The sequence below is a fragment of the Otolemur garnettii genome, unplaced genomic scaffold, assembly GCF_000181295.1.
Source record: "Otolemur garnettii isolate 467f Iridium unplaced genomic scaffold, OtoGar3 scaffold00048, whole genome shotgun sequence".
NCBI classification, from domain to species: Eukaryota; Metazoa; Chordata; class Mammalia; order Primates; family Galagidae; genus Otolemur; species Otolemur garnettii.
In genome coordinates, this window is record NW_003852443.1 from 7,000,200 (window position 1) to 7,018,204 (window position 18,005).

The window sequence follows — 18,005 nt, forward strand, 5'->3', positions numbered from 1 at the left end:
CCACAACGCCTGGCTATTTTTTTGTTGTAATTGTCATTGTTTGGCAATTAGCTGGTTCAAACCCACCAGCTCCAGTATATGTGGCCAGTGCCCTTGCTGCTGAGCTACAGGGGCCAAACCTTTACTGCTTTTTAATTTAAAGGCAATAGTTTTCGCCAGCTCAAGTTCCTTGCTTCCTATGTGTGGATGGTGTGGAAACTGGCCATTATTTACTATAGTCCTTGTCCTAAGCCATAGCTTTAAGAACATTTATTTAAAAAATAACGTGGTTAGTTACTGAATTTTATTGAAAACATAATGTATGCATTAAAGAGTACTGGGTTTGGGAGATGATAAACAAAATAAAAATAAGCTTCTTATACCCAAGAAACGTATAAGAAATTGAATAAATAAACATGAAAAAGGCAAGATAATAAAAACCAAGAAACACTGGCAAAGTGAATAGTTTCTAAACTTATAGTATTCAAGAAACACCAGAAAAAAATAGTTTTGTATTCCAGTAGAGCTATTTTCATTATTTTGTTATTAATTATTCTTTAGGCTTGCCAAATACTCCATGGTCATCCTTTAATGGTTGTAAATAATGTTTTGGGAGCTGCCAAAATATACACAATTGTTTCTTGCATTAGAATTAGAATCTCCTATTTCTTTTACTCTGGATCAAACTTTCATCTTTGTTTACAAACTACAAGGATATGTGTAATACCCAGATGGATGACATTAACTTAATATGATAAGTTCATTTGGAAGACCCATTTATACACACATACAGATGGTGCAAATATATATATATTTACATATATATATTTTTTAAGAAAGGAAAAAGACATATTAAATCTGTAATACTTGAGACACACTTCTGCAATTATTATAAGAGGTGCTCAGTGTGACTTGTATTCATTTTTTGTTCTTGACATACATTGAGTCTTACAAGGTGGCTATCCCTTATCAGGAAGAGAACCCAACCAAGCTAGAACCCTGGAACCAGTCTTAGGAACTATGAGGAAATAGATTTCTGCGGTTTATGTGACCCATCTATGGTATTTTGTTCTGGCATCCTGAGCAGACTGAGGTACATACCCCAGCTATGTGATGTATATTATGATGAGTAGGTCAAGTTTCTTCTTAACAGCCATATTGTGTACATGCGCAGATTAACTCTTCAGAGCTATATTTATAGTCAAGAGCTGCCTTGGGACCACAGTCACCTGTCAGTTTCTTTGCCCATTAGCAGATATTTTCTATCCCAGTTATTCGAATTGACTTTGTAGGTTCTGCCATATTTTTGCAACTGTTCTAGGAAAGGATAAGTGCAGTGAAGTCACTGCTACTTTATTGCAAGAGGCCCAACCATCTTATTTTTGTGCAAAATAATCTGCCTTGAACTACTTCCCTTGAAATTATTTTTTCCTGAAATATGAAAAAATGAATATGTGGCAAAAAATAAAGGTTATTTCTAAGTATAAAGTCCCAAATCACTGGTTCTTTGAATCATCCATGATGAATTATGAAATGATCTATATGATTATCTTTTTATTTATCATTCTAGAGCCTTTGCAATTCTGTCTGGATCATTTATAGCTTGACGATATCAATGAATATTTAAATGTTTCTTTTTATAGTAGAAATTATAATATATTTATTGAGGAGCTCCAAAAGAATGAAATTAGGAATCAAAATCACATGAACTTTGCTGTTAATTCATGCTGTGTTTCCCATGAGCCATTAAATTAAGACATTTAACATTTTTACCTGCCTGTAATATCTTTGTAAGTCTTGTTTAAACATTTGAATACATATTTTTCCTTTATCTGAATATCTTTTGAGTACTTTACTACTTCTCATATAATCCAAATGTGAATTTTTGCCCTTTGAGTCTTCTTTTTCACTCTAATAGTGCTTGCTGTCATTAAAAGTTATATATTCCATATCTTTTAGGATACTGGTGTGTCCAGCTGACTCTACTTGAACTGACATATTTATTGCTGTCAAACAGAAAAAAAACCATACAATTGAATTTTTATTTTTTATGGTATACTTTAAACTATATTGAAGGATTATTTTCTTTTATACGTTCTAAAGCAGTTCACAGAAATAAAACATGAGATGAAATTTTGCACAGTTGCTCAAGTTCACTAAAAGAGGGGAGAGCTTGATGGCCTATTATTAGGCTTACATCACAGCAACGCTTCCCAGATCATTAGGAAAAAAACTAAGTAAAGGAAATCTTTGAAATGTGGTACAAAGCTAACAAAGATTTTGTATAAATATTTCAGCATATATTTGTATGTCTGGAAAAGTTTATATCCCCATTAAATTCAACAGAGAGAAAAATTAAGTAAACAGGACCATTAGGAGGGAAGAAACCACACAGTGACCATTTGCACTGTTGTCTCCCTCACCTCTTCATGTCCTTTTGAAATTCAACTCATGTCGCTCGCCTTACTCAAAAGCCTCAAGGTTTGTTTTACTAAGGGCTTTGTGTTCAAATTTTCCTTTTCTCTACTCACTCTTGAAACACCATTAGAATTTGTAGATACCATTTACATGGAATGGTATGAACCTATAAATGTAAGCTTGTGTAATGTCTCATCATATTTGTTCTTTCTCCCTAATAAATTACTTATTTAGAGCAGCTAGAAAAAGTTGTTCATTTACAACCATTTGCTGGGGCAGGGGAGGGGGGTTATTATGGTAAATGAGGCAGAATTTGCTCATTGTCCTATAGGAATGACTCATCAAAGTATAATAGAGGATTCTGCTCATAGTGAACAGTCAATTCAGTTGAGATAGCAGATATCTCAAATCAAGACTTCCCTGCTCTCTTATGAAGTAAGAGAAGGCAAGGTTCCATTAGCCTGTGAAAAGAGGCATCTGTAGTACCCCCAAGCTGTGTCCTCTTGCATGTCCCTTTCATTATCCTAGTCTCAACCTCACATGGCTCTGGGGCCTTGTCTCCAGTGCTAGAGTTTCAAGGATTATGTGTACTTGGAGGGTACATCAGATTTTCTGGCAAGACAGGTCTTTGGTCTTAATGTTGTCCCAGGTCAGCATTTTTCAAGAGTAGAGTCAACGAGCAAAAGTGTTTATGTCAGGCCCTTTTCTTAAAAAAGAATTTTCTCATTTTTTGGTAATATTCTTAACACATTTCTAATTAATTAAATAAAGAAGGGGAAAGCAACAGGCTTGCTCTTAGCTTCTCACGATAACCAAGCCTTAACGTGACCGTGGGAGAGCAAGAGAGCTTAATAAATCCAAAAGCAGCAAAATATACGTACAGAACACCCCCTCCGGCCCAGAAAAGGCATGTCTAAATTGGTTGCTCTATAAACTTTCACTGATGGTGGTGGCCTCTGAAAAACTTTCATCAAAAGCTTAAACATCCATCCAATAACACTGATCTTTATTTTTCCCTCTCTCTCTGGATTCTTCTGTTCAGAATTAAGTCTCAAATCTCCTTCATGGGAGGGAAGACATGCTTTGTAATATTCCAGTCCCTGTATTTTCGTAGTTGCTTTTGAGGGTGATAGAGATGAATTGAAGTGTTGTTTAGCAATCTGTGAAGTTTCAACATCTTTGCAGAGCTCAGTAGGAATCCTGGAAAAACACTTTTTTTTTTTTTCCCACCAATGTAGCTTTCAGTTTAGGTTTTCTTATCTTCCTTTTTATGTTCTCATGCTTGAAATTTTAAAAAAAATTGTATAAATGATAACTTATTTCACATAATTCTAGTATAAGAGGGCTTTAGCATATTTTAAAGGTATTCTACAATTATTTTAATGCACTCACATATGAAATAGGCTACATGTGTCATCATTATACCTTTTTGCAGGTCAGAAGATTGCAGAATATAATCTAGTCTTATTTCATCCAATAGAGAGCTTTACCACTGAAAAGGAAAAATAAAAATATCTAAATATCAGGGAAGTAAGAGCTGGTCCCTACCATACCATACTTTGAATTTAAATGTGTATACTTTTCTCAGGATGTTCATACGGGAGACATATTGTTTTTTACATTTACTTTTATTTATAAATATTAGTTGTCTATTTTTTGAGACTTTGGAAAAAAATAATAAGAAGTTAACTGATGACTCCATACTGAACCTCAGAGTCAAAGCATTCTATAATATACATACTCTTATTTGACAATGTGAATGTTACTTTCTTTGCATTATTATTATTGCTTAATATTTTGGTGTAGCAATCATCTGATTTCTTTTCTGAATGTATTTATTTTATTCTTTATGAGGTTTTTGTTTCTAGTCCTTTTCTTAAAATTTGTTATTGTTATTAAATTTTAAGACTTTTAAATTTTGTGAAGGCAAAAAGTAGAAATCTAATAAACACATGTCTATGTAAAATATATATATATTTTTTTTTTTCAAGTATCCAGTAATTCCTCATGACCTATAAAGTAAGGTTGAAAATTCTGCTTTATTCTTCTTAGGAGATAGAATGGTTTTTTCAAGTTCATACTTCTTTTCTCTTGTTGTGATTATAGTTTCCAGAGTCAACTTAAGATCTGAGTGGTGTTGTAGAAAATATATCTGATTCTTTCCACAGGCTTGTGATATACAAATAATTAGAAGTGCACAGAGAAATTCTCTAGTGATTATTTAATGAAAACACGTGTCTCTAGGCCTAATTTCATTGGTTTTCCTAGGTAGACTCCAAATTTCCATTGTATATAAAATGGTTCATTGTCATAACATTATAATCGAATACACAGAATAACCATTTCCCAAGGTGAGCTAGAGCTCTTAGATGCTAAAATGCTTACTAACAGCTGCCGTCATGTGGCATGCTATTGAAGTACTTACCTTCCAAAGAAGGTGGTAGCATTTATTCATTTATTTAGTCAGTCACTCTTTCATCAGCCAGATCCCACCTCCTCCCAAAAGCCACTTGCAGAATTCTTTCTGATTTTAGAGAAATAACTCCACTTAACTTTTTCCAAAGAAAACCTCTGACAGTCCTACCTGGCCCTTACTCTGTTTCATGCTGCCCAAGGAAGCAGGAACTGGAACAAAGGGGAGAAAAAGATAGAATGCTTCAGTTCATTATATGAGGAAAGAGCACTGGACTGGACGTCAGATGACCCATGTCCAAACTTATATTCTTAGATCTGGAGATAGTCACGTAGTGCTGCTCTTCTTCAGTTCAGACTGGGTGTGATAACAGGTTCTATTATTACATCCTGAAAGTCTGACTTTATTGCATTTATGGGGAATTGAGGGTATGAATGAACATTTGGAAATTTTCTGGAATGTATTTAATAAAAGTCTTTAAAAAAAATCTTAAGTATATAGCATACCACCATACTTTTTTAGTTATTTAAAATAATAAGACTATCAAATGAAATGATGTTTACAAAAGGATTCTTAAAATGGAAAAGCTCTATTTTTATAAAAAATACTAATGCTTTTATGAATACTTCTATCCCTTTAATCTCATCTACCTAATAAACTACCTTAAATAAACCAAGTTATATTTACCATTGGAGCTGGCTTTGTGCATTAGAGCAATCCTAACTAAAGCAGATGCTAAGGATGTGCATATGGCTAAGACCTCGAGTTTAAGACAGTTGTGGTCTAGTTTAAAACAGTCAAGCCTGGTACTTAGTAAGTGCTCAGTTTATGTTAGCTGAATGAGATAAGGGTAGGGCATATTTAATGAGCAAAATTACCTGACTGCCTGGAAGCTATAAAGAGGTGCTACAATAAAGAGGTGCTTTGGAGCAGGGCTGGGGCAGGGAATATTGAATGGATGCTAGAAATAAGGACAGTTTGATTGGATTCTGTTCCCACTCCTGCCCCTTGGACCTTAAATAATATTTAGGCTTTAAAATCTACATGCAATATAATTTGAACCTGAAAGCTATGTGCCTATGATATGTTATTATTGAGTCCTAAGACATAATGATTTTTCCCATCATATTTTTACAATACTATTGATTTCCAAACATAGAACCTTTATTCCCACATTATTCATTAATTAAACTGCAACTAGATTAAGTGGCCATTTAAAAAACATTTTAAACCTAGTCATAATAATCAACACACCAAATTATCTTTAATATATTGATAATAGAATTTTATTCCTTGTACATTTGACTGTTACACATCTCCCTATACCCTACCCCCACATACCTATTTTCCTAAATTTAAATTGCCAATTACATGAGAAACCTCTTACCCTGTGCTCTGAGAAATAGCATCTAACTATAAGTTTGATGACTACTCAAAAAAAGGTTAACAGTTTTATATTCTATCCAAAAGTGTTGTATAGCTATTTTTTCACAAGATGTAAATATCATCCTAAATAAAAATTTAGAAGTTATAAGATATTCATAGTTCCACAGCCATTAGGAACAGAGAAATGTATCAGTCTTTAGACTTCTGGAGTGAGGGTGGGTTAAAGTGATACATTTTAAATCAATTCCTTCAGAAAAGAACTTTCTGGAAAGACAGCCTGTACCACACAGCTTATCACTCTTTGTGCAATCAGACTGTCCTTTGTCTTCAGAGAGAGCCCTGCTGCTTTTTAATGTATGAGTGGCTTCCGAAGAAGCATTGTGACACCCAGATGTGGAGTTCTTTGAAGCTGTGCATCTGGGGAACCATCATTTTGTTACAGTGCAAAGGTAATATCCTGGGAGTCGGTCATCTCAGGAAATTATCAGCAATTCATAGACTTTCCTTTTTGCGTTTGCTTCAGCCTCAAGGGTAATCACAAAAGATTATGGTCTCCATTTCAGCTTTCATATCACTGAAATATTCTTCTGTGCAAAGAGCATGATTGATTTCCAGAGGCCAGCTTTTAACCTCAGCTTCGAGAGGGCCATTTGAACTGCAGTAGCTTGGTAACTGCCAACAATTGATATTGTGATATCATTCTGTTGTGATATTGTTCCTGACTAATTATACAAAATCTTTTAGATCAAGTGAGGTATCAACTTTCGTGTTCTTAGGAAATAGGTATTTGTTCAATTTTGGTAAACGTTTGGGAGTTTGTGCGGAGGCAGAAGGGTCAATAAGAATTTCAAATGAGTATTATGAAGACTTTGACGGGCCAAGCATTCCAACAGACTGAATTTCAGAAAGCAAAGCAGAATCATTCAGAAACATTTTGGAAAATCTTTATAAGGAGTGGATAGATTATAAATACAAAAGATTTTAGCCTCACAATGTTAAATCTTTTTGTGAATGTTACTGAGAGAGAGACTTGATGTGTTTCATGAAAACTTGCTATGTGGCTCATGTAGGCTTTTCCTCATTTCTTGATTAGGAATTCTTGATGATGCCACATCCATGGGCAAAATATAAGCAAGTGTGTGCATTTTTAACTGGGTGATTTCATTTGCTGCATTCATTTTTCTCTTGCGCGTGTGTTGCTCTATTCAAAATATATAGAGGCAGAGAGGGCTTTGTGTATATTTTAAATAACTCTAGTGAATAAAGTCATTTTGCTAGAAGTGACTGCTTTTCCTTACATATTCAGGAGAAAAGAAAGATAATTTAAACTACTTTTGGATTGAACCAAAAGCCTCCTTGCAATCACGTTAAAAATAATTATAATAAATCAAATGGACAAATGTTGAATGTCAAACCATACCATTAACAGAGCCTTATTCAACAGAGTAATTATCACTGCAGAAGGCAGAGTGAGGCACTTTATTAAAGCTTTTATTTTACTTTACAAGTAATTTTGTGTAATAGAAATGCAGAGACAAATTTGAACCAAAAATGTTTTCTAAGGAGAAAAACTAAAATGTACATACATATACATTCATAAAAAGGGGTAAGAGTAAGATGAACATATGAAATGAAATTGTTTATATCACCTGTCCACAGAACCACCAAGGGACCACTTTCTTAATTAAAGCCCTGAAAATATTATGTGTGATAAGGTGAGCCTATGAGAAGAAGGAAGACCAGTAGAATCAACATTGATACAGCTGTGACATCCTTGGAGGGGAATCCAAGGGGAACAGATAAAATACAGGATGCCCAGCTTAAGTTGCCTTGTAAAGAAACAATAAATAATGTTTTTAGTATTAATGTGCCAAACATTGCATAGCACATACTTACATTAAAATTACTTGTTGTTTGCCTAAAATTCAACTTTAATTGAACATCAGATATTTTTATTTGCTAAATCTGGCCCCCATAGAAGGAAATCTGGATTCTGGAATCTGATTACGAAGAGGCTCAAGCAAGTTCATAAAATTTTGTAAATCTTTTTTCATTTTCAAGTGTAAAATATTAAAATTAGGCTTATGGGCATGGGGCCCAACCTATCTGCTTTAACTACAACTCCGTTTTCAGTGTTTTACTGTATTGAATTTCCCACTGCCCTTTGGGGATGAAGGGCAGTGGTTTGGGGAAGGGCAGTGGCACTTTGAAGCTATGCATCTGGGGAACTACCGTTTTGTAGCAGTACAAAGGTAATGTCAGCATTTCCTGGGAGTCGGTCATCACAGGAAATTATTATTTATTAATTATTATTTTTTAAAAGCCCAAATATGTAGATGATCTCTGCTATTTTACCACTGTATAATGGTTGAGTGGCAGAATAAGAACCCTGAATGCTTAGGATGAGAACATTCTAGATTTGTTGCTTTTCTAGAGCTTCATCAGTCCTCAATTGTCATGTTTCTTCTTAGTGCAAGGGGAACAATGTGTTGTCCTCTATTTGGGGACAAAATGCTTCATATTTACTTAGCTTTGCAGAATGAGGAACATAGTCAAATAGACCCAGGTTTCTACTTTTGTACTTCTTTCCCTGTCTGGTGAGGCTTTCTTTTAATCTTCCCATCATTTTGTGCTGTGAACCTCAGCATCAGGATATATATCGGATTAATAACCGAACAGCCTTTCAGAGTTAACTTATCAGAGTGGTTTTGAAAGGGTATCAGTTAATACATTTGACTGTTCAGGAGGTTTACTTATTTTCAAATCAAGAAAGCCCATTACTTCCCTAGACGCTTAGCAAGCCCTTATGACATTTTTTAGCCCATTTACCAGAAAACAAGAAAACACATCCTTACATCCTTGGATTTGGAGATTGATCCCCCGTAGGTTTTAGAACTACATTTGTAAGTTATCAGCAAGTCTTCTTGGGTTCCTTATATGCCATTTATTTTTCTCCTAAAGAATAAAACAATTCTATTTTTTAAAAAGATATTTCTCAGGCTTATTTTTGGCACTGAATTTGTGCAATATGTTATAAAAGTATAACCTTGGGAACAATTTAGGGTTTATTTTCAAGTCACTATTTACAAAAGAAAAAAAGGAAAGGCCAAGAACCGAGTATTATCTTCTATTTTAGATATTTGGCCTGTCTTTCCAAATATACTTGAAGATCTTTTCTTAAAATATTCTGTGGAATACTCACTTCTGATGGCCTGTCCTCTAATGAGTCTCTGTTTTATTCAGTATTTTACACAGTTTTTGAAAAACGCTTCTGTTGTCTCAGCTCCTGACATGATGTGTTGCCTATTGTACATGTATTTCACCCTAAGGAGACACAGTACCAAATAGCAAAGCAAGAACCCAACCCATTTTATTTAGATTCTCTTGGTGAATCCAGTTCCTGGTTCCATCACTCTGAATAGCGTATTCTAACCAGTTTTGTTGGTATTTATCTTTGTGGGATATAGTTTATTGTCAGCTGTATATGTCTTGAGCTATTATTGTTCTTATTTTTTAAATATGAATATAGCTCACTAAGAAATATAAAATATAAGTACTCTGAGAACAGTAACTTTTCCACATATAAAAAATACTCATAGTATTTATCATTATATTATTTCTTCTTCTAAGCTTCTATTATTTTTTCTATCGGAATTCATGATAGAAGTAAAGTCTTATTAATTCCGTAAAATATTCCAGGTACTTTTTTACTTTTCTTAAAAAATTTGTAATTATTCTCATATTCTTTCAAAAGTTCTAGCAGTATCATAGGAACTTTTCACTATGTTATCTTTGAAAGATGTTATAGATCTTTAAAATCAATATGTATACTTTGACCAAAAATTATTCTAGTTCCAGGGACATTAAATCTTGAAGACTAAATGAAAAATCTTTCAAAAACTTTCTTTGCATCCTGATGGAAAAACACCTGTCTGTACTAATTATTTCCAGTCACATCTAAATATTTGTTTAAGAGAGGAAAGGAAGAAAAACATAAGGTTTCCTTAGGAGACGAATCCAGCTCATTACCTTAATGCTTTTTCACTACATTGAACATAGCATTTGCACTTGGGGGTTGAGGGTGGTCCAAGCTTCCTCAATATATCACATTAACCAATTGGACCTTTCAATATGCCTTTTTAAGCTGAACATGGATACATATGCAATATGATTTCAGTTCTTTAGTTTATTCATCTATAATTTGAATAGAAATGACAACACCCCAAACATTGCTGTTTGCTAATGACAACAAGGGAGGAGTGAACATTCAATTAAGTCCGTGCCCTTTGCAGATTTTTTAAACTGAACTTTTTGAAATACTCTTTGATGTGGCTTCTTAAATTACGCAGCAGCATAACTACAGATTTGCTGCATCACTCTTGATCCCTGGCAGTGTGGAAAATCACCAGACATGTGGAGCCAGCCAAGAAAGTGGAACATTTTACATTTGTACTGACCATACTTGTTACATACAAGGATCTACTGTCAGAGCTAAACATTCAGCTCCAGTAAGGCACACAGCCTAATCTGATGGCCTGTCCCATTAACAAAATAACCACTGTCCGAAAAAGAACTTAAACGTTATTCTTTAAAAAGAGTTTAAGAATTATCTGTCAAAAGGGTTACTGGGTTTCTATGAAAGAGAGGGAAATGGTGAAATCACCCATTTGTTTGCTTTTAGCTTTTTTTGCTTCTACAGTTTGGTAACTTTTTAGGGTTTTGAAAGTATAAAAGATGAAAAGCAGTACTTTGCTGTAATATATTCACAAATAGCCATTAGCTCTTTGACAAAGTATGTATTTATTTTAAAGACAAAAGAAGTAATCACAGTCATTCTGCTGTTTGCGCACCTTGTTCCAGGCCAACTTACCCTGTGTAGACAAATGTCCAGATGGGTAGTGTCTAGTACTTAGCATTCATCCTTAGAGAACTTCCAAATTACTTAGCTTTCCTTTCTTCTCAGGAAGATACTGGTGGTAGCTCTGAGATCAGTTGTTGTCTTAGTATTTGTCATTTGAAGAATATCCTCTGCAGATATGTCTCACAGGCCATATTAAAAGCTGAGGAGCCTCTTTGCCTGTAGTTCTCACCAACTGCTAGATTCTGGATTCTGTATCAACTTCTCTAAATAGTGGAAGGGATTTTTTGCATATTTGCCGTGGCTATACATGTGAAGTATCTGACTCACAGTGAGTATCAAGGCAATGAAAATATTTTTAGGAATTATCTGTCGTGAAATATTGTTTCTTTCCCATCCTCCGATTTGCTTTTTCATGGCACTTAACAATACTCTGAAAGTGTCTTATTTATTACCTTAGATATTAGGTCTCTCCATGGAATGTTGAAATTTTTTTTGTTCTTATTTATTTTATTTTTTTATTTTATTATTGAGGATTCATTGAGGGTACACAGAAGCAGGTTACATTAGTTGTTTTTTTAGATAAGGACCCTCTTATATTTGTGTCCCGCCCCCAAAGGGTATACTTGAAAGCTTGTTATCTACTGTATATTTAGCTCCCAAAACAGTAGATGATAGGAACTTCATAAAATTTTGTTAAATGAATAAATTTTTCGAAAAAATTTAGTAAACATATGAACAATTTGAAAATGATACATTTGTAAAAGTGTTACATGTTAGAAGAGAGCAAAACTTCCTAAGGACAAAACCGTATGAAGTCGATGTAAAGCCCTTAACTTCTAAAGAGGCATTTTTGCTGTCAGAGTTATCTGGAAAAAGGACTTTCTTTTATGGCAGAAACACAAATCTATTTGTATTCTGTATGTTTCCTCTGAAGTAAAACCAAGATGGAATTTCTCCAGAGAAACTCCTGAAAATGCAGACCTTAGTCTTCTTTTCAAAATGGATCTTCAAAATGGATCACCGGATGTTTTTTTCCTGACTCTAGTCATCTTTTTTCGTCAATGGAATAAACAACTCTAGTTTGATGAATCCCAGAGCTTTTCAAAGGAAACCTGATAATATGGAATTTGAGAAAAATATATCAAGCTCTCTAAATTCATTTTTAAGAAAAAACAGAGTTAAAAAAAATGAAATGCTAATCTGTAGTCTCCTCTGATAGCCTGCTCATCTCTGGGCTGATGCCACCTATATTCTCTATAGGGAATATTTACTGCCACAAAAGAAGCTCTGGAAAAGTGGGAAAAGGTGAAATCTACTTAATTCTGCTGCCATTAGATGCTGCCAAGTGTCAACCATCCTCAAAATACTAAGAAACATACAACATTTCGATAACATAGTAACAGTAGCAACAAGAATAGTAGCTTTATTGAGTCTGGGACTTAGATATAATGTAACCTATCTGTCAGTTTATAAGGTATTGGTTGTGTTATTTTATCTTCTATACCAGTTCTGAATGACTGGCTAACTTTCTGCTGGGGTCACTGGCCAAAGAGGGCACCGTTCAAGTTGTCCTTTGCAAGCCATGGCCAATGTGAGGTTCCAGCAAAGAGCAGGGGATTCTAGAGCAAAGCAGTCTTCCAAACATTTGACCCTTGTTATAATCAAGGGTGGAGAGAGTGACATGCCATTTGTCTTCCTTTCAGCAGCACCAGTGGCATTCAGGGGGACCCCTGTCATTGTGCTCTGGATAGGAAAGAGTCAGCATGGCAGATCTCAGCTTTTATGTACTCCAGATACAAAAATGCAGGCTCACGGGAGCAGACACTCCCAGTGTAGTGTTGCATGTGCTTTATTCTTATTGAACCTTCTGATTTGAAGTCCAGAATAGTACACAGTTTTATGGTTGAACTAACGTTGCCAAAAAATATGCAATTATTTGTATTTCTTGATCTTGGAGAGAAAAGAAATTTGTTATACAAGTGTTCCTGTCTGTATTTATGTTTCATTTCTTTTTAAGATTTCAAGGATTTTCTTTTTAAGTAAAACATTAACATAAAGGCATGTGGTCAGAATATTTAAATATGAAAGGCAAAACCTTTGGAAGTAACTTTAGAGAAATGTTGTTCTCACTGATGAAGCTATCACTTTTAAATGTGTTGCTTCGTGAATATTTGAGGTTCTAATGAGACCCTATTGTCACATTCTTGTCCATAAACCTAATGTTAGAAAAGGATGAAAAAGTTATTCTTTTTGTACTATCGTAATTCAGTAAAACCACAGTGAAAACTGGATGACTAGCCAAACTCCCCGAAGGCCCTAAGTCTCAAAGATTTGGTGGCTAAGGTCTTCTTTGCAGCCAATCAAGGACAGGTGCAAGTGATGGCTACCACATGCTATCATGTAATCTCCAGCCCTGGGACTTTTTTTTTTTTTTTTCTGTGTGTAAACCCAACAGTTATAATGGGGAAAAAAAGAAAGAGCAGCCCAGATTTTTATTTATGGCTGTCATGAAGTTACACAAGAAGTGAGTTATCCCAGAAATGGGTCAGAGAGAAAAAAACCAGACTCACTTCTCCAGGAAACTTTTACTTACGTACCAAGGAATGCTTATCTGTAGTTTGTGTAGGTTGCTACTTTCTGGGCTACAAAGTTCTAGCAGTGCTTGTCCGTTCTTCCCAAAGCTCATATCCTATAGTAGTACCAGGAATGACACTTGCCATTTCTGCAGTGTTCCTGTGGCAGGGAACAGCATGGAGAGAGACTCCTGTCTTAGTTTCGATCCTGGCTCCCATGTCAACAAATTTGAGGGTAATAAATTTTTGAACCTCTCAGAGCCTTGGATTCCTCATCTGTAAAATGATAATAATCATATCTGAACTCAGGTGGTGGTCAGAACTACATGAGATAATCCCTTTTATAATCCCATTGTATATGTGGGTGCACAGTTAAATTTGCAAACTCATGCTAGAGAAATTGCTACATACCTCATTGCTGAGTATCATTACAGTCACCTTCAAAGTGCTCCCCTTAAGGAGTTATGCACCAACAACAGGGCCTACCCTGCCCTTCAAAGCAATTTTAGAACTCTTTCTGGAATGGCAGTCAGAGCTGTCATCATATGTAGATCCTGGTGCATAATAAGAACTCTATAAATCAAAATTACTCTTGCTATGATGTTATTATTATTACACGGGTAGAAAAGGAATTTAAAAGATATCCTGGGGGTGGTGCCTGTGGCTCAGTGGGTGGGGCACCAGCCCCATATACCCAGGGTGGCGGGTTCAAACCCAGCCCCGGCCAAACTGCAACAACAACAACAAAAATAGCCGGGCATTGTGGCAGGCGCCTGTAGTCCCAGCAACTCAGGAGGCTGAGGCAAGAGAATCACCTAGGCTCAGGAGTGGAGGTTGCTGTGAGCTGTGACACCACCGTACTCTACTGAGGGTAATATAGTGAGACTCTGTCTCTTAAAAAAAAAAAAAAAGATATCCTGGAGGTTAACGCATTGATGTCACTGTTAAAGGGAGGATCCTAGATGCTTAAAATATAAGAAAGTCAAGAAAGGGGAAAAAACACAAAGTGGGGCTGGGGCAGAGGAGACAGACCCTTTTGTCCCTCTCATGACCCATTATTTTGCTTTATGACAGTGTATTTCCCCACCCTCCAAAGAAATGGCTTGTGCTACCTTTTTTACTTCTTATTTTAAAATTCTGCCCTTTCTTGTGTTATACTCACCTCTCCATCTAGGCTAAGATATCTCAAACATATCAGGACTCCAGAAATATTTGCTTTTTAAAAGTCAAGAACCTGGTTTCTACTTCTTTTTAGTGGAAAAACTAGTAGGGGCTCCTGCACTGTGTAAGTAATAAGGCTTACTGATGCTTTTTAGAACATTGGCTAAAATATTAGATCCTTAAGGAGATTTCCCCATCTTTCTGTTTTTTGTTTTTTAATGGGGGTAATGCCTGAGTAACTCCCATCCTCAGCCTTACTGGATGGCTTGTTAAATCTTTTTAAGACTCTTACAAAGATACAACTCAAATTTCAGGCCTCTTGAAAAGTACTAGGATAGTTAACAATTTGTAATTCTATATTTTCTGCCTAACATTCTAGCTAGCACAATTACCTAGAGCTTAAAATCTATTATACTATTATGCCAAGTCCCTTGATGACATAGCCACATAGCCCCATCCCAGAGTCATCCTACCTTTAGTGCAGACCTGAAGTGTGTTACTTTTCTGTGTCTAGGTGTTATTTGCAGCTGCATATTTTTATGTGATCGTTTCTGCTGTGCAGAAGTAAATTACTTTTTGGTATATCTGGCGAAAGTAATGTTCTTTTAAAAAATTCACACAGATTTGTGGTCCCCATAATCTTGGTGAATACACCAAAGAAATCTGTTTGTTCTTATTTTGATATTGAAAATATGATAGAGAGTGTGATAAGGCCAGATTCATTCACTCCTTTTGTAAGTGCTAGAATATAATAGTTAATCTGTCCATACACATCCTCCAATTACCTCCTCAATTCCTGGTAACAGCTACAACCTCATCTTTCATTTTTATTACCTACCAGTTAATTGCACTAATAGGTTTTGCTTTTCATTTCTGTGTGGTTTTCATTAGAAACAGTGGCAAGTGTTAACTCTTTTTCAGGCTTTGTGCTTAGAGGAGAGCAAGGAAAATAGATTTTTTTAAATTTTCTTGTAATTGCGCTTGCTAGCATCAAAATTCCAGATGATTACTTCTAATTTTTACTTTTTTTAGAAAAGAAGAGGCTTATTTGGGACCAATAAATTATGCCAGGTAAGGAATATTGGTAGCTAGTGCTATCTAGTAGGGTTTTTTCCTTTTTTTTCCCTAAAAAGCTTCTTTAATATTATTTCCTGATAAGCCATAATTTTCTCAACTCATAGTTTTTTGCCGTGTGAACTTACATGAACTAATTTAATATGACTAATAAGCTGTAAGAATTTAAAAATATTTTTGAAAGCACTTATTCATTTTTAAAAACCAAATGTCTATGAAATGGCAATTGAATTTTAAAAATGAGAATTTACCGTGTGATTGCAATACCTCCCATAATTTGCTGAGTATTCTACAAATGGAGTCATCACGATGTACATGTGTAGCTTTGACTGTACTAAGTTGAATCGCTTTCATTTATCACACTTTAGGATTTCTGAGAATGTTTTTATTCATCCTGAATGTTTTATTCATCCTAAAAAATGATGGTTGAATAAAAGAATTAATGATGGCTTAGTTATATACATTTCATTATGACCACAGAGAACTACATTCAACTAGTGGAGGAAAAAAATTAATATAAATTAATATCATAGTTATTTTATCTAACTTTTAGAGCACTGTAGGAATGCTAAGAACAATTGAGTTTTACCAGTTCATACTTTTAAGAAAAAGGTAGCTGACAACCTCCTTTGTCACTGTCCCAGTTGGAGCCCCCTGAAATAACTCAGGTATTTATAGTTATGGCATCAGATGGCAAATAGGAAAACAGAACGTCGGCTTGGCAGTGTTTCAAGATATCAGAAAAACTGGTGAATGGAATAGTCGCTTTTATATCATCTAAAGTCTTCTTTTAACTGAATCATATCCCCACCAGTGACACTAGAATATAAAAACATTAATGGATTTTTCTGATAAACAGCAGAGGAATAGAAAAGAGGTTTATAGCAGAAGAAAAAGTAGGTGTTTCCTAAAACCTCGAAGGAAATAGAAAATCAAGGGTAAAATAAAGAAAATCTGTTCCAAGTGAGAAACACGAGGGTAAAATTTTGAGATGCTACGTCATTCAAAGGATGGAAAGGCAGTGAGAGTTAATGCCAGGTAGCAAAGAAGGGATAAAGGGCTGGGCTTATTTGATTTTATGAGAAAAAATAGAATGAGTGTGTCTAAACTAGAGAAGCTAATTCTGGTGAGAGGTTCATGAAGAAACGTCCTTAGCTTGCATTTCGGAGAGCAGATGGCTGGGAACCTGCCTGCCTTTCTGTTCGGAGTGTTCACTACAACTCACCTTTCAGCATAGAGAGCTCTGAGCCTCCAGAACAAGAAAGCATATTTGAGGTGGAGGTGGTGTAACTGTGAAATATGAGCAGCCTTATTTTTAAGGCTGTTGGCTAACAAGTTGAAAAGCGTAAAGGGAACATAGTCAAAGATCTTGCTGAAGTTGTCAGTCGAGACCATGGTTTGCTAAAAACTTGGAACTAGATTTTTGTAGATCTGTCCTTTTGTCTGTGTTTCTTTCTATATTGTATGAGAACAACTAGGATATGTGCATTTATTTTGACTGATGGCAACTTTAATTTTTATTGTTAATTTTCAATATAAGTTTTGAAAGAAGTAATAGGAAAGTATGCATTAAAACTGATTTCATAGTTATGATCGTTTATGTCTTATAGAAGCCTATTTGAATTTCAGTCAAATTAAAGAAAAAATATCAGTGTATGGATATGGTGAAAATAATAAAAGTGCTATGTAGAAAACTGGTAGCTAGGAAAGAGTCATACAGTTAAATCTCATGTAGTTCACACATTGCCAAAGGGAAATGTTTTCCAGAGCCTGGGAACAGAAAGTATCTCAATAAAATGTTCCTGTTTTTATAAAATAGTGTAGTTTTTGTATCCTGCCAACACAGCCTATTTTATTTTTAACCCTGTCCAAACTGATTTGTCGCCTCTAGGAATTGACTGAAAGTATAGTTTCACATTTTGCTAATGTATGGATAGACTTAAGTGCACACATTCGTGGGTAAATTAAGAAAACGAACTAGGGTTTTATTTTCTTTTTGAAATTTTTCTTTACCCCATAGAGGATTTTTAAATTATTTTTCTAAGGAAATAACATTTCATACAATTGATTATGACCTTCTTAAAAATTGATCCCCAAATTTTTCTTTTCTTTTTCTTTTCTTTTTTTTTTTTTTTTTTTT

At 34.9% G+C, this 18,005-nt stretch overlaps 1 protein-coding gene across 10 annotated transcripts in view; it reads left to right on the forward strand.

Annotated features, from left to right (window-relative positions):
• ZNF385B (zinc finger protein 385B) overlaps positions 1–18,005 on the forward strand; it is a 424,371-nt gene that overhangs the window by 339,801 nt on the left and 66,565 nt on the right. For 5 of the 10 annotated variants that reach the window (XR_002773778.1, XM_023514147.1, XM_023514149.1 and 2 more), the window contains one exon: positions 15,824–15,862. The exons of the other annotated variants lie outside the window; for them this stretch is intronic. Coding sequence is in view for 4 of the 5 variants with exons in the window: in XM_023514147.1 (XP_023369915.1) it covers positions 15,824–15,862 (39 nt within the window). In the remaining variant the exon portion in view is untranslated. The remainder of the gene's footprint in view (positions 1–15,823; positions 15,863–18,005) is intronic. 10 annotated transcript variants of the gene reach the window in all.